Source organism: Symphodus melops, assembly GCF_947650265.1.
Source record: "Symphodus melops genome assembly, chromosome: 6".
NCBI classification, from domain to species: Eukaryota; Metazoa; Chordata; class Actinopteri; order Labriformes; family Labridae; genus Symphodus; species Symphodus melops.
In genome coordinates this window covers 25398299-25422424 of record NC_136696.1, presented here as the reverse complement: position 1 = coordinate 25422424, position 24126 = coordinate 25398299, and the positions used below count along the sequence as shown (strand labels likewise).

General features: G+C 38.9%; 1 protein-coding gene across 1 annotated transcript in view; it reads right to left on the bottom strand.

Moving 5' to 3' along the window:
• LOC306825183 (solute carrier family 23 member 2) overlaps nt 1-24126 on the bottom strand; it is a 44822-nt gene that overhangs the window by 12919 nt on the left and 7777 nt on the right. The window contains exons 2-8 of the mRNA XM_079345769.1: nt 23559-23711; nt 16794-16951; nt 13691-13874; nt 12402-12583; nt 10097-10214; nt 5001-5157; nt 860-1113 (exon numbers count right to left, since the gene is read on the bottom strand). Coding sequence (XP_079201895.1) covers nt 860-1113; nt 5001-5157; nt 10097-10214; nt 12402-12583; nt 13691-13874; nt 16794-16951; nt 23559-23711 — 1206 coding nt within the window. The remainder of the gene's footprint in view (nt 1-859; nt 1114-5000; nt 5158-10096; nt 10215-12401; nt 12584-13690; nt 13875-16793; nt 16952-23558; nt 23712-24126) is intronic.

Genomic DNA, 24126 nt, shown 5'->3' with positions numbered 1-24126 from the left:
GTGCATAGTGTGAAAGAGTCTCCACTTGGGGACGGAGGTCCTGACTGTAAACACTATCTTTTGAGGCTAATGCAGGTTAGCATTCTTCCTTTGACAATATCAAAACGTTGTTATTCAATGGCGAGAACTAGAGGTTAGATGTTAGAGTAGATTTTTCCCAATCTTTCCATCAGACAGTCTTTTCTCAAAGTTAAGCATCACTACTGTAAGTCATTGCTCTGCATCTGCTTTATTCTTCTTTTCATATGTTTCCAATAAGATCTAGAAAGAAATCACAATAGATCGCAGACAGCTCCCTGGAACACATTACCAACTGAAATAAAGTAAATCCCAGAAAAGACATTTATATTGAATCTTCCCAACTTTTAACATCCCAAAGGGACAAGGTGAGAAGTCTGAGCCACAACAGTAAGAATTTAACTATCAAACAAAACCTGAACATCTGGGGCAAGATTATAACGGGTATAATTTGGAGGGGGACATCTAATTATTAACTTGGCCTGCTATGGATCCTCAATGTAAACACGGTTTGTGATTCTGGATTCAAGCAGTGGTGGGATAAAGGTATTACAGCAGTATGTACTTTAACTTTGGGTAAACAATTCAAAAGTTTTGGTAAAATGCAGAAGCAATATAATCTCAAAAACAACAAAAACGTTCATAATGTTTGTTTTCTTTATAAATGTGACATTTGACTAAAAATGCACTGTCCGTATTAAATAAGTACCATTAAAATTCTGCTTTTGACATGTCTAACATGTAATTCAGATTTTCACCTATGTCCATGTGATGCCAAATTAATCTATAAGGATAGCATAGAATGTGCTCAGACATGAAATGAGAAGATTTTGATGGGTACCTTGGTTATGCCAAGTGCAGCAATGTTCTGGCTGTAGGAGGTGGTGCCGTTTCCTGTTCCCCACAGTGCAGCCAAGATGCAGCCGATTCCCTCCACTGCGATACCTCGGTTTATGGCGTGAGTTGGCGGGGGAGGGGCTCCAGATAAGCGAGCACATGCATAGTAGTCACCGATTGATTCCATGGTTGATGCTAGGACACCAGCAATCATGCCCAACACTGAAGACACGCTCACTGTAGGCACTCCCCATTGACCTACGGGAACAGATAAGAGACACTTCAGCTTTCATTCATGCAGATATGCAAACACATAACTGTACACTTAGATACTTAAATCATGTTGAGTTTTTTCTTCTTTAGCTTTGTTGGCCCCCTACTAGAATTCCCTATATTTTTCTCCTTTACTCAAGGTCTTGAACAGTTACAGGAGAGAGAAACTATTGGTGGGTGCAAAATACCCGAACACGTCTGTAGGAAAAGTATGTTTTGGAGAAGGGAAACACCCACACCTTCAAAGAAGTCAAAGACAATGCTGAAGCTACCCAGGGACTAATGACACTCTGATAAACTAACATAACCCCTACCACAGAATAACTTTCAACTTTAACTTTATTTTCCCTAAGGGTAATAAATGTTTTGCAACCCGCAGGCTAAATCAACAAACATATAGAACATATACTCAGATATTAGGAACATCTTCAAAACATACCAGAGTACATTAAGGAAATACTTAAAACCATTCACAGAACTATCATCAAACCAAAATGAAACCTATCATCAGTCAAACGGGTCATCGTTAGAAAACCAACAGTGTGATGGCCTGAGTTTTAAAATACATTTTCAATCTGTTACACTTATCCGTCAGTAATCTGTATCTCCTGCCTGGAGGGCAGAAGCTCAAACTTATCAAAGAGAGGTTGTCGAGGATAATATTGGGTGTTTTGTGACTTAGCTGTTGCTCTCTCACCAAATGTAAGAGGCAGATCAGGTCATTGCCCCATGGCCCCATGATCTTACTGGAAACTTTAATGATTTTCAGCAACCTGTTCATGTCTCCTATTGAGAGATTACCAAAGCCAGATTACTTAACCAGTCAATAGTGAAAACAAACTATGCTATGCAGCTTTAGCCTAATCAGCAAAGTTTTTTTGTGACAATGAGTAATATTGGAGCGCCAGCTTTGTTTACGTTATGCGTCTTCTGTTTGGCCAAAGACCTATCGAAAAAACAATGGTGACACCAATGTGATGTAGAGTTGGTTGTTTCTCAACTGGAAGGTTTGAGGTTCGATCCCCAGCTCCAGCAGGGGATTTTTTTTCTTGAGTGCAGACTTAATAACAAGCATTTATGTGCTGTATTACAACGTAATGAACAAGCGGTAATCGCACAGTAAGTCCTGGTGCAGTGTGACCACGGGCCATGCCGGTGAGTGAGGGAATACCACAGCGGGGGACCAATCGTGTTTAAGTACAGCACAGTGAGGACTGCCAGCGTGACTGCACTCTAAAAGTGCTTTCAATAGTCAGAAAACTGAAAAGTGCTACACAAGCTCAAGTCCATTTACCAGTTACCAAAGCTCCAATAATGGCAGAACTGTTACTGTGTTGTTGAGTAATCACATTGTGTAAGTTTTACATACGGGCTTTGGATGATGATTTTTTTATTTGGCAGTATAACAGTGGCCATTAACCAGACCTATAGCCCTGGCTAGTGGCTGATGGTTGCAATAATAAATATTGGAGAAAAAGAAAATGTGGTCAGACTGAATAATCCCCATTTAATCTTGATTGAACCTCAGTTACTGTGAAATACTTACATTTGAAGTAATGCAAGTTAAGTTAGGATGGTAATGTTTTATTTATCAAAAACTAATTGAGATTAAAAATCTCTTCTCCAAGAGTGTTCGTGACAAAACAAGCAGCAACACAAGTAGCAGAGTTTCAGACAGACAACGAGCAGCCAACAATACAAACACAAAAAATACATCCTTGAGCAATTGAAAGACACAAATAACAGATCTAAGCAGCAAATGTTTGTCAGGGTCATCCACAAACATCTACAGCTAGATGTCTCTGCCTCCAAGTCAGTTAACTTCCTCTTAAAAGCGTCCAATGAGAGACGTTTGGGAAGTTTCAAAGACATCTGTTTAGTTTACAACGCAACAATATGTGTTAACTGAGTGCAGATTCTCCTTTCATACTTGTCACGTATAGGTTATGTTATTAAGACAGCTTCTTTACGTTATGATAGCAGTTTCTGTTGAGGGTAATTACATTCTTTCAAGCTCAAATGTAAACCCTGCCCCACCCATGTGAATATGTTAATGGACAGGCATTCATGCATACAGTATCATCACTTGAGAATACTTGGAAAACCAAGCAGGTGTGTTTTATCTGCCCTCAGGCGATGCTCTGTAAATCGTATTAAAGGATGAGTGTGGAGTAATACTGACATGCTGAATCTTTTTCTTCACTGTTATTTTATAAGCATGTCATCGCAGGAACTATTTCCAACTTAGAAAGCATAGTTATTTTAAACTAACCTTTTGAAACACAAGACCTGTGAATGACATGTTACAACAGCTCCTGCATATGTGTTGACATCTAGGCTGACAAATGCACTTGTGCGGCACAAAAGGCCTACAGTGGTTAGTTTGCCCCACATATACCGAGGTTATAATCCACCAAGTGGACGGCTCAGGTTCATGTCCAACCTGGGGCTCTTTTCCATTCCCCATTCCTCACTTCCACTGTCCGATCTTAAAGGTCCCACATTATGCAATTTTTTTGGGTTCATATATCTAATTTATGTGTCTACTAAAGTGCGTTCACAATCGCTAATGTTCGAAAAAAAAAGTGTCAGTTCTCATGTACTGCTGTTCCATGCAGCCAGTCTCATCTGCCTGTATCATAATCCAGAACCCCCCCCGCTCAGGGTCCCCACGTGTGCTAAGTCTGATCTGATTGGTTGGCCAATCTGCTCTGTTGTAAATGGTCGTTCGGCGCGGTTTTCGGAAATGTTACGCCGCTTTTACCATCATGGGAATGCAGATCTGATGATCTGAGCGGAGCAGCATGAGCTTGTGCTTGCTACAACAAACTAATGGGCTTAGCTCAGTGACATCATCGCAGTGTGATGTCACACTTCACTTTTTAACGAGGGGGGCTTTATATTCATGACCCCACGAATATGTAAGTATCCCTTACATAATGAGCAGACTTGTAATTATCTATTAGTTATTAATTCAATAAAACTACTGTGATGCCTTAGCTGTAACAGCAGATGTGATTATTTATGCCTGCATAATCTCTGTAGAATCAGCTGATATTTTCTGCCCCTCAGCATTTAAAATCTACCACACATGGAGCACAGAAAAGGGTTCATATAAGGTTAAGTGAAACGGATAAGAATGCTTTATTTTGTAGTTCAGATAGCTTCTGCCAAATACTGAATGTCTAAATATGTCTTTAACAGTGTGTCAAGAAAATAAAAACCTAAACTTCTAACGTATAAGCTTTAAATGTACATCCATACCAGCTGTGGTGGATTTTAGGTAATGGGGAAAATGACTTTTCTCAGGAAGCAGCTTGTCCAGAGTGATTAGAGAGTCAATAAAATATCATCATCGTTCAATTTAATGCACCAGGATTTAAGGAGATACTATTCTCTTGGATCAGAAGTTTTCCAGTTGCTCCATCATTCTGGCAGGTTATTTCAGGACAGAACTTGTTCCACCCTGAATACACTACAGAATGTCCTTTGTTTGCATATGGTTTGGATTTTTGTCGATAATTAAATGAGTTGATAAGAATTGATAAGTTACATAAGTGATGATGAGACTCAGGGCTCAAAATGTTTAAAATCCTGTGAGGGTCAATCATGTAATCAGTTACAAGTGTGATCAGTGTGCACATGTTCTATCAGAGCAGCAACTGCATACAATAAACATGTTTCTTATATTTAGCTACACTTGAAATGAAGAATTTGTCATTACATTACTGGATGGTTTGTTGAAATAAACGTTTCATATTATAAAAAACTAACAGTTGTGTGGATCCTTTGGTTATGTTTAGGAACTTTTTTTTTTTTTTAAGTGACCATGCTCAATCATATGTGTTCATGTATGATATCTATGCACTTACCAGGGTAAGGAACATGGAACCAGGGGGAGTTGGTCACAGCGTCCAGGTTGATGTCGGTCCTGGCTGAGAAGCCGTACTCATCGGACTTCGAAGGGAGGACGTCAAAAACGGTGAGCAAGAAGCAGACCAGCCAGGCTCCACACATCCCCAACATAGCCTAGAAATTTAAAGTTAGATGCATTTTAAATGAAGTGTTGTCAACATATAACACTCATTACTAAAAATGCGGACTTTCATGCAAAAAATCTCCTGAAAAATCCTTCAAAAGTTCAGGACAGGCTGGCTTGTGTTGCTTATTTACACATGTCCCTTACAGCATGAAGTTGTCCGCAGAGCAGGCATAAAAAAGACACTGGGATAATCCAAGATGGTAGACAAAAGTTCTTACAGTATGCCATTTTTTGGCTGCATTTTAAGTGTAATTAGATGTATTCACAGCATCGAAAAATAAGTGTAAAAAAAAACACTGGGGAGCAAAAAAAGTATGAAGTATTTCCTTTGGGAAGTCTGTGCAGGAAGTTTGAATTGATTCTGAGCGAGACAAGTGAGTTCAACATTACTGCTGCAGGCGTGCTCTTGGTAAATTATCTGAACGTTTTCTTTGTTCACTGGTCTGATTTGCCTGACTTTACGCTAAAAGGGTAGATAATGGATAGGAAAAGTGTACGTCAAGCGTAATGTAAGTGTAAAATGTGGCCACAGGGAGCTGATAGCCTCTGACATCAGTGTATGAATGTGTGAATGGGAAGGTTTGATCTGTGGCTTAAAAGTGTTTTGAGTTGCAGGAGGATTGAAAAAATGCACTGATCATGATACATCATACAATGTAACATCATCATACATTGTGTCTCCTAAGGGAGTTGGGAGTGAAGACAAAAGCACGTGGTACAGATAGAGGGTAGGACTGTCCCATCTGAACTGTTTCTTTTACTACTTCAACACATTTCAGAGAGAGAACGTTGTAAGACTCTCAGGTTACAACACTAAACTACATCCTGCCTTCTCCTTAAAAACTTCTCGTTAAGGTTATTTATTGATCCTGTTCACTAGTGAACCTGACCCTCTGTCACCTCGTGAGCGAACACTGTGCATAGCTAATCAGAGTGTTTACAACCTTGAAACTGATTCTGACCGTGTGTGGGAAAGACACAAAGAGACCCTGATAAGGCAGGCGAAACATCAGTTCAACATTATGTTATTTTATAAACATTACAGGTGTAACATTAAAAGGAAGAACGTGTGGCTTTCTGATCCAGTTGATGTCGCCCTTGAGCACCAGCATTGAACCAAATTAAACTGCTGCTTGGTGACACCTCCACACCTCCACTCTGAAGCCTCTGCGCTCCTCCAGCGACACACCTCCAACCCCTCTCGTGTCTGCTCAGAGCAGTTTAGCACAAGCAGCGGACAAAATGGCTCTTGACTTGAGCTACAATTGGCTGTGACCTTCATTGTTGTATTAGCAGGCTAATGTTAGCACACTGGAGTTAGCGTGTAGCTTCACATTACACAGAAATTGGAAAAACACTCACGTGACATCCAAATGAGCAGTGAGCATGTTTTTTTTTTTTCTCTAGTCCTTGACGAAAACAGCTTTTAGGTTAACAGTCCATGTTCACTTGATGTAAACAAGTCTCCGACAACAACACAGCCGATGGGACTCGAGCTTCTCTGTCATTGTAGAAAGTCTTGACTCAGAGAGACATTTACACAGAACATACTTTCTGTTGTATTTATGTTTCAAATGTTGCACATTCTTCCTTTAGGTACATTTTGCCTGCTCAAGCCTGCAGAGACAGGACTTTTTCTGCCTGTTTCGTAGATTGAAAACCTGTAGCGATTGAGTAACATTTGTTTTACCCCCCCATACTAAATATTTCTCACTTAGCCAACATTAAACTGTCAGGTATTTGATCTCTTTAAAAAGCCATTGACAGTCCAATCTATCTTTGAAACAAAAAGACTTCATTAGTCCACTAATGTCCACTTGCTGTTCTCCAGCAAAGCTTTCTGTAAAGACTGTCCATCAGTGACTCAACCAAATAGCAAGAGGAGCTTTTCTACTTTGGCTAGTTGATTTATGACTTTTTAAAAATGTACTATACTGTTTATAACTTTGTTCTTCTGTTTATCATTTGCAGAAAATCTAAGTCTCAATGTACAACATGCCTCTGGAACACGTGTGCGGCTCTGTGTGTATCTGTAGAGCGAGTAGCTAGAGGGCTTAAAAAAGTGCTCTCCATACCTCCTGGATTTCTGTTTTGATGTTATCTACGCAGAGGGAGATAAATCGCTCTGCAAGTGTCATATTTGAACCACAGATATACATCCAGTGGGTTATTAAGTGCCAGTGTGCGTCATTAATAAGAATTTATTTCATGATAAATGGAGTTTGGCATTGGCTACTATAGAAGCTTCATTCCTTAACGCTAAAAACCACAGTATTTTATTTTTCTATGGCTCCATTTTATGATAGACAATTAATCCTAATGAATAGTCCAATCTTTACCATGTAGACACTGAGATCAAGAGGCCTTTATGAGGGGGAGCTGGGGTAAGGTGGGCTATTTGTCTTCTTAGATGTTGCTAGATACGCAAGATGTGAGTCATGCACGAAGCATTCTCTCAAACCCTGAAGTCAAACTGACTCCCTGGTCTTTACTTGACTGGAGGAGCTTTGTTGTTCAGTTTCACGTTTTAGTCATTTTTCAAACCTTGATCATGACTCAGCATTTCATTTGCATGTGTGTCCATCCCTTACTTTCTCTTTTAGCATTTAGGGAAATTAAACTATTATAGAACACCCAGGAGCTTTGAAACATAGCAAATAGAAATCTCTGCCGGCTGCAGCCACGATTTTTTTGCAGATTTTTGACAAGGGAAAATACGCTGTGTTCTGTTTAGTGATGTAAAAAATGGGGCGCACCATCTAATCACAAGGCCGCTGACAGCCCTCAGAATGATTTTTTTTTTTACCACATCTTGTCTCTAGTGCATACAATATTGTATGATACTATATGTTAGGATGTTTTATTTAGCTAGTTTTACTTCTTCTTTTTACAAGTCCAGTTGAGAATAAACATCTCTTTAATGATGAATATATGGTATGATACATTTTGGAACACAACATTATTGTACGACACAATACAATATGATACGATACAATACGCTAGATAAGATACAACACCATGTTCTGTCCTTAAAATGACATGTTTTGTTTAAATGGGATATGAGCACTGCCTTTAATTCAAAGGAATTAAAAGCAGGGTTTCTGAATCTATTCAATATCCCAGTTGTTATAACTTCTTTGCATTATTTCTTGGTGATAAATATGGATCTTTAATTACAGTGTAATTGACTTTCCTATGTAAAAAAAGCAGATGTATTCTCTGAACCATGACTGACAGTGCAGTAAAAGGCTGTGCTTGTCAGCATGTCATTGTATTTCCCTGAACTTAGGTGAAGCGGTTGGGCGGATGTTGAAAAGAGCATGAGTGCTTGACTAAAAAGACATCCCTGGGTAATAAGGCTTTACAAACACAAAAACAATTCACTGTGTGTGTCCATCACCGGGGGCGATCCCTGCCTGACGGATAATAGCTGTAATCACAAGGCAGCCATAGTTGAGGTGCCTTAGAAAATGGGGTTCAAAGAAATCTACTAAAGACTTTGACTGGTGTTGTGTTTGCTTAAGTTGGATGCAAGGCTAGCAAAATCTCTCAGCATTGCAACGAACAAAAATATAACCATTCCTTTTTATCTTTTTTTAAACATGTCACGCTTGTATCATGTATATTTAAAATTTGTCAACTTTTTAAATTTTTAACTATTTCAGCCTGTAATCTAATATACAAGAAAAAAAAACTAAATCAAAACAATTACAACTTGCATTGTCTACATCATCGTTCTACTTTATCCTCTCTTTCATTGTGTTTACCCTGGAGGCTGTACAGTCGAGGCTTTATATGTGATGTGTAAAATGAAATTAATTTGACAGATGCTTTGTTTGTCTGATGCTTTATTCGATTGCAAGTCTTAAAGTGCCAAAGTTTGTTGAGAAACGAAAAGCAGAGGCATGACCAACAAAGGAATATTCTTTTTTTTTTTTTTCAGTTTGAGCAACAAGGAAACTTTTCTTGGACTATGGATACAGCTGCGAAGAAAGTTTCAGATTCTGTCACCGCTTACACTTGTCTTCGAAACAGGTCAGGTACATACAGTCGCCACAGTTTCAATGTAACTTTTCAAGAGTTGTGTCACTGATTTTGGCATCTAACTCACATTTGAAATGTATTAACAATATTTTTCGTCTGTTGTTGATTTATGGCGTGGAATGACGGCCATGAAAAGGGTTTTTTATAAATTTCTGAGTTATGGACAAAATCCAAAGATGTTTTTACCCAGAAGTTGCACATATTTGTTTTGTTGAGTACTGTTTGACTGTTTTTGCATTTTATTGGTCCCCAGTTTTTGTTTTTGTTTTTTTCTTGAAGCTTTTGGTGAACACTTTGGACAAATAGTTGTAATGCATAGGCCTCTAAGCTGATTGGCAGGTCATCGTGATAGCTACCTGTCAATCACAAAACAATCCTTGATGTTTCATTGGAGCAACCTTAGACCACCGAAATGTAATCGCTTGTTTTTTTTCGTTTTCCAACTCTATGTGAATAGAGTTTCTTTTACATAGCCCACCCAGAATGGAGGATGTTTCCCACTGTGATAGCCTTACAAGTCTGTGGAACCTCTTTCTGTCCATCCTGTCATCGTGACTGAAGAGTTCCTGTACATATTTTTTTTGCTGTTATACAAGTTGAAAGCAGATGCATCAGCACAGAGCAGAAATAAATGCCTATGGGAATAAAAAACAATCAAAAAAAGATTCTATTCTAAAGCTTTTCAGTCTCAAATAGTGTCCAGACTGGCACACTTTGTTCTGATAGTGGTGGATTTTTTGATTGTTTGATTAGTATAGTTATAATACAAGGCTAGGGGTTATTTGTTATGATATGAGCCATTTTCTTTAAAAGGATATTTATAGATATTTCAGTGAATCAGAAAACAAGAATCATCCATGATGACATAATGTTGAAACTTACAGAGAAGAGCTTGAAGAGTGGATACTGGAAAACCTTCCACTTCTTATCCTTGTAAGCAATCATTGGAACGTCGACTTTGCTGAGATACTGAGAGAACAGGAGGATCAGACAGACCGTGCTGTGGGAAAAACAACAGAGACAGATCGAAATGTGTCACTCACACTCATTAACCCCCCGAGGCCTGGCCCTGGCCCATACCTACTTGTGTAATTTTGCTAAAGCATGGCATGTCCATACATCAGTCAGAATGAAGTCAAAGCAAGTAAAAACATGTAATTTTACACAGCTGGCATGCCAACATGATCCGTGTCATTATGACAGGATTATGGGTATAAGTAACAGTGAAAGCCTGGAGAAAGGGGCTGTTTGAACTTTTTGAAAAAGTGCACTTACATTTCTAAGAGTGCGTAAAATAGTGTTCAGGAGTAATGAGAGAGACGTGATGCATGTTATGTGAGAGGGGCGTTGTCATGCATATTACCGTTTTCAGTTGGCATACACTTACAATGTTTGCTGACATGCACCTACAGATACAGAAAATACTCCTGGCCTGATTCTCCAAACCTGACACTGAAGATTTATACTGAACAGCTGGTACGAAACACTCACAGGCAAAGAAAACTCAACATTCAAAACCCCTGTCAACAATATGATATATATGAAATGTAAAATGCTATCAATAATCCCCTGCAGTAGAAAATAATCTTTAGCAGACAGTGCTCATGCTGAGTGTTCACACCATGAATAGGCCAACGTACTGTAATACTTTTCCTTTCCTAAACCCAGTGTCAGTAAAGTTTACATGAACTTCATGACAATATTTGAATATGGATCAAATAGCCTTCTTGTTGGATGCTAACTAAAGTGGACTTGGACGTGAGCTTGTTTTTTTTTTTCTAGTCTCCTGACTACTCAAAGCACTTTTGCACCGCATGTCACCCCTACACATTCACACACTGATGGCAGAAGTTGCTTTGTAAAGTGGCAATCGTAGCTAATCCATTCATATGTGACAGACGAAGCAGATTCAGTTAGCATACACTTACAATGTTTGCTGATATGCCCCTATATGCCTATACATTTATGGCTGTGTGACATATGCTAGTGGTATTCAGATATATACTCCTGACCTGATTTTCCAAACCTTGAAGCAATTCAGGGTTAAGTCTCTCACCCAAGGATACATCAGACATGTGACTGCAGGAGCTGGGGATTTAACCCCCAACCTTCCAGTTGAGAGAAGACTGACTCTACCAACTGAGCCACATCCAAGTACAAAAGAAGTGAGAGCAACCCTCCGCGGCGCCATCTTGGCACTGACATCAGTGTGTGAATGTACATCATGTACTGCTGCTGAATCCCTGTGCAGAGGCCCACTGTACAAAGTGGAAGACAATTCAGTTTTAACAAATATATTTTTATGCAGGTTCTTTTACGCAGACTTTCACTCAGAAGCAGCTCACAAAGTGCTGATGTTTCAGTGTGTATGATTACTCTGATTGACTTTCCTCTATTCTACCTGTCATGTTTTTCAGTCATGGAAGTGTTTTTAAACACGGGGTTAAAATGCTGTCTCCTGTTGTTCACGTGAACCCAACATCATGTGTCGTCTCAGCGCGTGAGCTGAGTGTATCGACACACACTGACAAGGTTTTGGAAATGGAATTTTTCATGACCATCGCAGCGTGTTTCCTGACAGGCGGGTGGTGTGACAGACTGGAAGGTTGAGTTACAACCACAAGATGTTTTTCTGCTGGATACCCTCTGCAGATACTGCTGAGAAGGGGGGGGGGGGGGGGGGGGCTTAGAAGAAAATGACTGATTACCACCCATACATCTCATCAAGACCAGGATGTGCTGAACCTTTTAAAACCCACAAGGACTACTCGATGTAATGGTTTTAGTCTGTAATATCTGGAGACGTCAATGAAAACTGATTTTATGGATTTGGACAGGGGTGCAGCAAAGGTAATAAGGGACCAAAATGGGAATTATTCCCTATACATCGCTCACAGTCCCCAGCTCTCCCACCAAAGGCACATGTGTGACAGAACTTGGACCAGTACCACCATCATAAAGGATTCATTTAAAAAAAATCTTCTGGAGGAAGAGTTCAGAAACTTGAGTAAACATCTCAAACAAGAAGAACTAAAGCTGTTCATATCCAAGACACTTTGACTTTTGTGTCTTCTTATGTTTAATTGTTTGCAAACAGTTCACTGAACAATCCAGACTTACTGAACGGGTACAAACTGTATGTCTTTTGCTCAAGAATGTATTTATGTCTATTAGGCGATATACTCACAGAGCAGCTATTCCCCAGTGACCTCCAGATTTCTTTCCAGCTTCAATAAACAGCGACAGGCCGATGAGGTTGATGGTGGGAGCGATAGCCAGCGGGCCGATGAATCGCAGTACGAAGCCCACCAACCCAGAAAGGCCAAGGACGATCTGGAGCAGAGAGGACACCAGGATGGCTCCCTGGATCTGTGCATGATAAGGAAAGAGGTTGCAAATTAGGATACACACAGTGCAATATTCAATATTTGGTTATAAAGCTCTGACTGCATTATTGTATTTGTGGGCAGGGGGGAGAAGATCCCCACTTTTATTCTTAGTACAAATGTCTTGTCTTAAATCTGAATATTTATAAGTCTTGTCAAACGTTTTCAAATCTCTTTTGGAAATGTTGATGTGCATGTGTAAACATACCCTACTACAGAAACCCAAAAAATTATTTGGAAATACACATCTGAGTGATGTTAATGTTGAATGAGGGGAGAGAGCTATGTTGCGCAAAGCTCTGATAACAAGAAGGAGACCGAAGGGTGAATACAGAGGGTAGTAAAATGAAAGGATTTACAGTGCCAAAACAACTTTTTTTTATTTACATATGTCCATATGGATACATCATGAATGATAAAAGTATGTGTGTATAAAGACGAGGGGAAGATTTAATGGAAGAACTCATAAAACACCTGTACAGGACAAAATCAACAATGAAGTGCAAAGGCACTGTTTCGTCCATAAAGGGCGCCAAAATGATCATAAACTAAAGTTCCTCACAGGAGCTTTAACAACAACGTAGCTTGAACTGAACCCTTTAAATGGATATCTGTGAGGAAACTCATCTGTTACACCAACTCAATAAACACTCCTGATGCTGCAAGTCAGACTGTTAACAAATTATATTGTTATTAAATCAGAGTTCCAGTTCGCACGTAACTGAAGCTTGCTGAGGTTTCATTAGTACTTTGCCGTCTAAAACCCAATCCATTGCTACTGTCTGACCAGAAAATATCTTTCCAACCAAATTATGGTATTTTTACACAAAGATACAATTTGTGTATTGTTTCTCCCAATGTAGAAGTTTTTCCAAAAAGTCCATTAAATGTCCCATTTAGAACATTTAGCATGTAACATTTCACCAGTCAAATTTTGGCTTTTTTGCCCTTTTACCCATTTTCTTTTTCTATAGAATTTAGAAGAACTGAATCATATGAATATAAAGGTGTAACAAATAGGAAGGTTCTTCACCGTGTTCATCATTAATGCTGAGAATACCATATTTGGCAATGTGAATATGTGACATACCTCACGCATTCGGGACATCCAGACCTCATCCGAGTCCTGCATGGGCAGTGGGCTGCTGCCGTTCTGCAGCTGCATGGACAGCACCGCAGGGGCTTTCGAGGCTGGACACTGCCACTTGGGCAGAGCGAGAATAGCCAGGGTCGGAGTGATGAAACTGAAGGTTCCACCCTGGAGAACCGGTAACCTGTAGGTCAGGAAGGTGAAGCGGTCAGAGGTTGAGATGTCACTGGATTTTAATGATGTGGACTAAAATGAGGTGAAACCTTTAATGAGCTGATTGTTTTCTTTCTGGCAGAATGGCAGTTCTATCAGTTCTGAAGCTGAATAATAGTGTACAGTCCATATTCTTTTACTGTATGTGAAACAATTCACATATTTTTTGTCATCAAACTATTCATTAGCCTCTCATAGCCGGTATGGCACTTCATTTTTTTTTAATTAGAAAGTTTTAATGGGCCTAACATGGTAATTAATCCACCAATTTTCTGTATGAACACAACTTGACCTACCATTTCCTGCACATGAAATCAAATGAACTTAAGCCCCTTTAAGACCTGAACTGCTGAAAATGTCCTCACATAGTCTGGATGGACTGAATGTATGAATGCCAAAAGGTCAAATCATTCAACCCGGCTTTACGTGGCCGATGTATGAACCCAGCTGGTAACAGTCTGCAACATGCACCATTAATGAATGTGCAGAGAGATGAAGTCGATCCCATTTGGCTCTTAATGTTCTTTACTCCTCACCTTAGTTGCCTGTACTGTGCATTGTTTTCTACTTATGTTATTCCTGTTTCTGAAATAACCAGAATATTACTATTTCGTTTGTTAAGCACATTATCTTTGCTGTGTTACGGTAAGAATTTCATGCATCTTGTGGTGCAGTTTTAAAAGGTCATAACACTTATTTCTAAGGAGCAGATCTGTGATGAAAAGATATCTAAAGATTATACTTGACAAATGTTAAGTGTTCTTGTTGTTCTATAGACACGGTAGAAGATGCATGTTCATAAGACTGTGTAAATATGAGCTGCTAACAGTGTTTGACTCCAAACTGTCCTGTTAAGCGGTTGGTGTAAAGTTTGGCAGCGTAGAATTATTTTTTTCCAATATTTTGCATTGTCCTGCAAGGTGGTGAACTTTCTTGGCAGGCATGCATTTCTCTGCATAACACCAGTGTCGCCACCCTCTGTGTGTCAACAAATGCAAACCGTCAATGAGGAAAAAATGTTGACAGCACTACTTGTTTTTTTTTTTTTACAAAAGTGCGGTTGCACTCAGAGACCTTTGGTGGGCGCCAAAGAGCACCAAACCAAATTCCTACATGTTTTTGCTTAAAAAAAATCTATTGATGTTTTGCATTGGCTCAGCATGATATAATGTGAACTGTGTATAAATGTATTTTCTCAGCCTCAGTTGTGCTGCAGCTAACTGATCTCTATGCACCTTGGTCTGCATGTTTGTGTTTTGATCCCTCTATTATAGTTTGACAAAGACAGTGTTGAAAACGAGCTGCAGTGATGAAGAGGGCTATAAAAATAGAGATTAACCTCCTTATTTTTCAATGTCAAAGGGGTTTTCTGGGATCACATTTTTGTCCTTTTAAGCTGTTGCCAAACTGTGTAGGTGGAGTACTGAAACAAAAACATTAGCTATTTGCTCTGGTTTAATGTACCCGAAGTGCTGAGGGGGAAGAAAGTATGCGTTGGGCACTGTGGTGTTTTGCACTTTACTGTGTGTGTGGGTGTCAGCTACACTGAGGTGAAGCAGAGAGATTGATGCATCACTCAAAGCTCCAAACAGCTCCCAGTGATTGACAACCCTAATATAAAAGGAAACACAGCATGCAACGTAAACTAGAGCCTTTGAGGTGGACGATTTCAGCTTCTTATGTTGAAAGGTAATTCTCAGTTCCGCGATTAGTGTCACGTGGAGCCCAGCGGTGGACTGGTTTAACTGCTGGTGGACCACCAAAGGGCTGTTTGTTTTATGTTACAATATGTTTTGCTGGACTGAGGCCTACCATATTTTAAGGAACCATTTCACTGTTTGACTGACGGGCATATGTGCTTTAACTTGTATGGCTATATCTTCCAGACAAGCACGTGCTCCTGGCAGGTTCAACTAGGTATCCTAAATCAGTGAGGAGAGAGGGCAGCCTGCCCAGAAAGGCCTATTACTTTAGTTATAATACTTGGAGAGCTTTCATAGATTTTTGTGTTTTTAATCAATGTGGGCCTTATTGGTAACATCAAGATGGGTTAGAACTTAAATCCTTGAAGGATGGGACAATATGTCTTACAAATGACAGTTCTCCTGGTGTATTGGTAGAAAAAGCGTGAAACACATTTGACCCCCCAGACCACAGAAGGACTTCCCTTCGCCCATTTGTGTTAAGGGTTATTTTTTTAGTATCTTGTTCTTCTATTATACGGGGAGATGGAAAAGTCAGTAGCCTCTTAAATATGAATTTATTTTCTTTCACAAGAATTTCTACCTTTTATGTTGAGTTTATTTTAGAGCCTCTTAACTACTCCTACACTTCAGAAGAGAAGTTAAATCAGTACTTAGACTTCAAACAGACTTGTTCTCTTTTTGATTAAAACGTGTGGACTTTGGACACATCTATTGCAAAAAATAATAAGAAGTGCTGTAAAATGTTTTAACATTAAATGTTTTTAACAAAATCCTCACCCCTGATGTCTCTGTTTGAGCTTCACATTCCTCTGAACATCCAAACAGAAAAGGCCCAGAGACAGAATTTTTACCCATAGACCAGTTAATAATATTCCAGTGAGTGTGTTAGACTGATTTAAGATCATATGTGCAAATCTTTTTGACAACCTTAGAACAGATAAAGCCCGCCCCCTAAACCCAAGGTCGGGAACCTGCACTTGTTTTTATTAGTCCTCTCCATTTTTTATGAACCTGCTGTAAATCAAAACAAACACACCAATGGATATTATTCCACAAAGTCTAAGAGTACCCAGATTGTTCACACACAAGCAGAAGAAGAATTCAAATCTTACTTCTAAGAAAACGTTTCAGTGTCTCTGTCTGATATTGGTACTTTCTGTTAACCCGGGCGCTGTGGATGTTACCTGGTACCAAATGTTGTCTGCAGCAAAGTGCATATTCCCGACACAAAGAAGATGGTGGAGATGAGCTGACTCTTGGCGTTATTGTTGTCTTTTATGCAGAGTGGTTCGGCCAGGATGAGTGGGATAGCAATGATGCCACCGAAGGCCAAGATGTAATGCTGTGGAGAGAGAGAAAATGATGGATTTAAGACAAAGGGAAGGTAAAAACCTTTCCTTTACGCTGGATAGATCTTGATCTTTCTAATTTGAATATATATATATATAAAGTAAATGTGTTTCTCAAAGCAGTTATTTTATCAGAATGTAAAACTGTGCTCTTACGTTCCTCAATACAGGAATTATTGGGACTTCATAGCTGCTGATAAACTGTGTACTTATGTCATTTCCTGTAAGGTTTGAAAAAAATTAATGAACCATTCAAACGTTTGTGAAAATAAGACACAAGAGTTTTAATAGAGTTTTTTATTTGTTTAAAACAAACAAAAATGTGTACTTTGAAAACATGTGAACATCAGAAAATGAACCCTGACTAACACTAATGTTTAACACTGTAACACATGTAAAGAAAAACAAGAATGCTCAAGTAATTATCTCAAAATGTCTTTCATTCCTACGTTTATACAACCAGGGCTTTTTGTTGCTTGTTTTTTGTTTGGTTTCGTCATGGATTATCTGTCCATCAGTGACCAAAGTTTGATGTCAACACATCTTATTGCATCATTTGCATCACCGACTGCATTTGACGAGGTTTTTTTGGTAGTGGAAACTGAAACACAATGCTAAGAAGTGTGTGGTTGTAATTTGGCCTTTGTTCTGTCGCGTTTTGAGTTTTAGTTGAGCTGAGCTGTACAGAAGCTACAGCCTTCAACACAGGGCTCCACAATCCTCTTTCTAATCCGTGTTCTTTGAATTTTGTGAAAAAAATACAAGTACTTAACAAACAAAGAAAATACACATAACGGCACCGGATGGACAAGCATTCAACTCACATGCCCCATGCACTGATGGCTGTACATGGGGCGTAGCCGTAGGTTTGAATCTCATCTAGGCCCTTTTGCTGCCTATAGCTGTTCAATCACACAAAGGCAAAAAGGGGCACCGAATAAATGTTGTTTTCTTTCTTTTAAATTCATTTTACTCTATTAAGTTATTTAGCTATTTTTTCAACCCTCTATTTTCTTCCCTTTGTGTTTTTTTGTGTGTTTTCTTCTTCACCATCTCCCTTGTTTCATTTTTATACAACGAATGTGTTTGTTTGTCCTTCTTGCTAAATATCGAAGAGAAAGGGGAGAACATCTTGATGAAGGGAAAAGTCATGAAGTTATGTAATACAGTCCCAAACTATCTCAGTTTAATTTCAATATACTTTAACTAACTGTATTACATGTTTCTGTATTGTAAGAGTTGTTTTCACTTCAGTTATGTTTTTTTTTCTTGTATTTCCACAACTTAATTGGTAACACCTTTTCACATCCTAACACATGAAAAAGGTAAAATATTGTCATCTTTGTGGTGAGTATAAAATATGTGTAATGTATGCCGAGACATGATGACAATAAAACAGAAGGGACAGAAGAATGTGCTTTTTATGGCCTTGAAAAGGAGAAGAGAGTATTGAGAGAGGGTTTATGTGTGGTGTACAGTATAACTGTGAATGGTGTCTGGGCTCATGTTTTAGCTTCAGAGATTACAGGCTGCAGTGGGAGTTTAAAAGTGGTCGTCTGAGGAGCTTGATGGGTTTATGACTCTCTGGTTGGGCCCATATAACAATATATGTGTCATGGTTTGGTTTCGTATAGGTTGAGTTTTGAGTTCGATTTTATTTATTCCCTCGTGTTTTTCCGTGTTACTGTGTTTCCCTGCCTCTCTGGTTTCCCTCCTGTGTTGATTATTTCATAGTCTTGTGTTATTTTAGTCTTTAGTGTGTTTCCCTGTGTCCTCCTATGTTACCTGTAAGTTTATTTCCTGTGTTGTGTTTTAAGTCTAGTCTTTAGTGTTTCCTGTTTTATTTTGTATGTCTGGTTTTAGGTGGTGTCAGTGTTGGGTTTTACTTTGTACTTGTCCTCAGTTGTTCTGGTCTTGTGTTCTTTGTTCCTGGTGTTTCTTCTTCTTCCTTGTGATTACCCTGATGTTCCTCACCTGTCTCGTTAGTCTCACCTGCATCTGATTACCCCATGTCTATTTAGTCTCTGTGTTTTTCCTCAGTCCTCTGTCGGTTCATTGTCTTATGTCGGTTGTTCTGGCCTGTTGTTTCTTCTCCCTGCTCCCTGTGTTTCTCCTCGTGGATTTTTGGATTTTCTTTGTTTTTGCTCGAGTTGCTTTTTGGAAAGTTTTGGATTTATTAATTCAGTAAGTCTTTGTTTTGTTTAATAAATTTTTATTCCGCACTTGGGTGCTCCTCCCTGTTTCCTACCCGCAAACGTGACAATATGGACTGGACAGAATGGAGTGCGAGAAAACACACAACCTAAAAAACTAATAACACAGTCAGTAGAATCAATGAGTGTCTTTCCCAAACACACAACAATGTGTTCTGCCATGCGCTGCACGGACCTCAGAGGTGTCTATCAGTTTCACTAATGCAGGTAAATTACATGTGCTTTGGTTAGTTGAATTGGGTGTGGTGACAATTCTGCAATATCAGCCACATATCTTCGTCTCTTGTCTCAGTGCCAAACTACAGCACCAGGCGAAGGTATATAGGCTTCACTAAAGAAGAAAAAGACATTCTATCCATATTAATATTGGGTCAATGGTCAAGCCCAACAAAGGAAGGCCCCAAATCCTCAGGTGGATATTTTTTTTGCCGGACCTGTGCAATTGAAGGCGAAGATGTGGGACTCCCCAGGGTCAATTCTGACCCATTGTTTTTGACTTCATGTCATGCAATGGCTGCAGAAGCTGGGGATCAAACCCCCAACCTTTAGGTTAAGAGAAGGCCAACTCTGACCTAGATCAGGACTACAGGAGGTGCACACATGGACACACTGACTACTAGTTTGTTCATTTGTGTTAAAAGAAAAACACATCCAGGAGAATAAACTTCTGCAGCTTTAAGTAATGACTTGACTTTTCGGGACACTCTTTCCCGTGCCTGCATGTGTGTGTTGAGGGATTCAGGATGAAGGGGTGTTGGTGGGGATTCCCATGGAAAAAAAAATAAAAATTGAGGACAGATGCTCACCAGATTTATGGGGGTATTTTCGGACCTGTAACTCCCATAGGTCATTTAAGCACGTATACAAGGTCAATGTCATGACAAAAGGAGAGCAAGAGGATGATTCTTTATGCTGTGAAGATTGATTTATCTCAGTGACAGAAGTACCTCCTCACCTCTACGCTAACCCCAGTGAGTTTACAATTTGAATGGAGAAACTTGAGAGAAACTCACACACACACCTACACACACACACACACACACACACACACACACACACACACACACACACACACACACACACACACACACACACACTAATTTGTCCAGAAATGTCTTCTTGTTCTGGCACCAAAGGACCAATGCTTTTGTCAGATGCACTAGCTCTCAGTTATTATGAGTAAAAAAATAATGTTGGCCTGGCTACAGAAGAGTGACGAAATATTATCTTTGTCTTTGGACCAAACTTTTTTTTTTCTTAAGCATAATCCTAAAAAGTTGACACAGGTATGGTAAGATGATCTTTGATCGTTTTGGTCTAAATAATACCCTATGTGGTGTGTGTTACTGTAATAGCCATGTCAGCCACAAGATGCTGATTTATCCATACAGTAGATACATTTTTTTATATTTTCATTTTTTAACTTCTCTGAGAAGTAAAACTGAGTCACAAAAAAGGCAGAGGGTCTGTTTAATTCTTTTTTAAGACATGAAGAATAAAGCTTGCAGCAGTGTGAATGCGTAGAATTTGGATTAGTTACTTCTGATGGTCACTTTACATAGCAGCCTGTGCCATCAGTGTGTGAATGTGTTGGTGTGACCTGCAGTATAAAAGTGCTTTGAGTAGTCAGAATATTTGTCCAAAAAAATGTGGTCAAGGGGACCAGATGACAGGAACATGTGGTCTTTTTTTTTTACCATCAACCCCCTGGGAGAGTTTACAGCGTGTTGACTCTTCAGTTTATGTACTCTGTTGGGTGACTGAAAGAAACATGCCTCATCCTGGGATAACTAGCACAAACGCTGTTTAAAGACTATATTATCTGTCTGTAGCTGTTTCTTCTCAATTTATATTGTGAAGATGTCCAAAAACACCAAATCAATACCTAGAACTAAGACATGGAATTCAAAATTACCAACAACTGTTTGACTCATTGGCATGGGAGGTTTTTTTTTTTTTTAACCCAACATCTGTTAACGTGGCTAATGGCTGTCAATTGTGTTGCATCTCTTGACATTTTGAATGAAGACTCATCATGGTAGGGTAGCACTTCAAGGAACAGAATGACCATGTTACCATTGCAACATTACAGAGAGCTTCGGCTTCATTAAGCGGCACAGCAAAGGTACCTACATATGAGCAGTCAGCTTTTATCTTTGCTGGTTTTAAGCAGTAGGGATCCAGCTTGTTATAACTTTAAAAAAAAACATTTATACAGTTTATATTGTGTAAAATTAATCGCTTTACATTGCCTCTAAACCTTCTTTTTTCCACATCACACAGCCAATAAAGGTTTTTTGTATAAAAAAAAAATGTGCAGAAATTATATCTTTGCCTCGACTAGATTTAAACCATTTCGGAATAATCATCAAAATATTATAGCAAAAGTGTATTTTGTGACACATCAAGGATGTTAAAGGGATACATGTGAAAAATCCACTCCTACAGGGTTTTTAAACACATATGTTTTAAACCTGAGTGTCTATCAACCAATACAATTTTAAATAAACCCGTTAGTATGATAGATAGTATGTCCTCTTCAATGCATTTTGCCTGTTGAAAAACGATAGTGGTCTTGGTCGTTAAGACCTAAACAACCAAGTTACATCTTTGAAATCCCTGCTAGTGCTCATTTGGGTTTTTTTTTTTTTACAAAATGAGGGCTGTATTTAAATATGATTTTAATAGACTAACTCTCAATATGTGTCTAAACTTTACCTAAACCAACAATTAAACCATAGAGAAGACCACACTCTCTGGAGGATGGAGGGCAAATAGTCAAGTTTGGAAGTTGAGTGTTTGTGTTTTTTTGGGAACTATGTTGTTTGAGAGTAATGTGAGAAATGTGATGATCCCTGCAGTGAAAAAGAAGCTGTTGCAGATGCGAAAGTAATAACTCCTACTGGGAGGAAAAACAAGGCAATTCCCACGTGGGGAAAATGACCCTCTCCCCTTCCACCTTCATGTTTATGATAGGAGCAGCATGCTCACCTTGGAGTCATGGTATTTAAACATCTTAACACTCCTGACACAACCCAGCATGATACAGGAGTTCACTTGTCATACTCGACATGTCACATGATTTGCAGCTCTTTTGACTTGGAAATGTAAGATTGAAATTCTTTTGGACATCAGTGACGAATGCTTAAAAATTTCAAAACACTTGCTTCCGAAACTGGTACACTTACATCTAACATTTGGTGTTTCCATGGCAACTGTGAAAATCTTGTGTCTGTCATGGAGGCCACCAAGAAAAACACGATTCATTGCAACTTTGAACCTACTTTGATAACTGTTGCAAATATTTGAGGTAATGTCAGAACTCAACAAGAAATATATATAAAATAGGTTTAGTTCATTTGTAACTACACCTATTCTATATAAACAAGGTCATATTTTTTTAGAGCTTCATTTGTCATTAATAATATGATTGGAATTAAATTCAGTCTTAGGACATAATTGCAAAAGGGATCATTTACAGTAAAAAACAAACCTAGCTAGCTAACGTTGAAACATCAAGCTAATATTGAGATCAAGATATTTTCTTTGGACTTATAGGCGATCAAACAGATTAAAGCAGTTCATTCATCAGATATACAGAAGCATGACCTCATTCGAGTGCTGTTGTTGAAGACTATCCAAGGCAATTTATCAAAGTCGGGGGGATCAGGGTCTCTCTGTTTGTTTTGGCATCTCTATTCTAATTTACCATTGCAATGGTGCTTTGAAGTCAGTCTTTATTCGTACCTCGCTGTTTAGTTTACAGAGGATCCTTAGAGGCATCAAGCATCACCAATAAATTATGTCAGGTTACTTACTTAAAATACTAAAGACAGTTAAAATAATTAAACCGTGATATTTACTCTGGTACAAAAGTCAAGCTGTTACAATCATCATAGGGGACTTTTTCAGGAATAGTTTAAAGAAAACGTCAACACAATAATAAAAAAAAAAGCTGCTGTTGACTAAAATTGTGGTGTTTACCAGAGCAGCAGCAAAAATATACTTCTAATTAAGTTTGAACAAGATCAAGAAAATGATACAGTCAGCTTTCAAAAAAAAGAGAAAAAAAAGTATTTAAATCCATATTTCAAGTTAGACCGTGTTCTTTGTGAATACTCGATTGTGATTGGCTGCAGGGTGTCACATGTGTGTACATTAACTTTCATATGGACACCTAACTCCAGTTAAACAGTCGGTTTTTGGTTCCAAATTAATGCGCTTCAGATGGTTCAGATGAGTTACCATAGCGACAGAGACCCAGACAAATTAATCTTCAAAAAAAAAATTAAGCAAGATTTTTTTGTGCCGCTGCAGCAACACACTTCTCAGTCATTCTGTGTAAACGAGGTGATAATGCATGTTAATATTTCAAGGCTTGATTTACCTGGAAGCCGAGCAGAATACAGAGGTACCAGGGTGGTCTGTCATTCAGGGAGTAAACCAAATCTACCCCGTTGTCGACACTCTCGTCCAGGGCCTCTGTGTGTGGCGCCCCGATGTTAACCGTCAGCTGTGGCTCTTCATCACTGTCTTTGACCTGAGTAAAAGTGCAGCAAAGGCAAACCTTTTATCAAAGACATTTCGGTCTTCAAACAACATCAAACAAAAGACAATGTTTTTCGAACAAATTCTAGTTCAACTACATTCCCCCGTTTTGACACCAGCTCCCATGACTAATTGTTCTTAAAAGCACTCACGTATCTTGAAGCAGTCACTGACTTCTGTTTTTCACATACCGGAGACTTTCAAACAGCCGAAAGGTATCTGAAAGGTTTTATTTTGTCTTCCGAAGTGGGGATTTTTCCTTCTATCTTCATTCTTCTTCTTCATTTTAGCTCAGATAAAAGAGCATACGCAAAGGATTAAAGAGTTATGGCGTGTGAGCATCCAAGCGGGTGATGGTGTAGGGCAGGTGAGGTGAATTACATACCTCTCCAAAATCCTATCAGGAT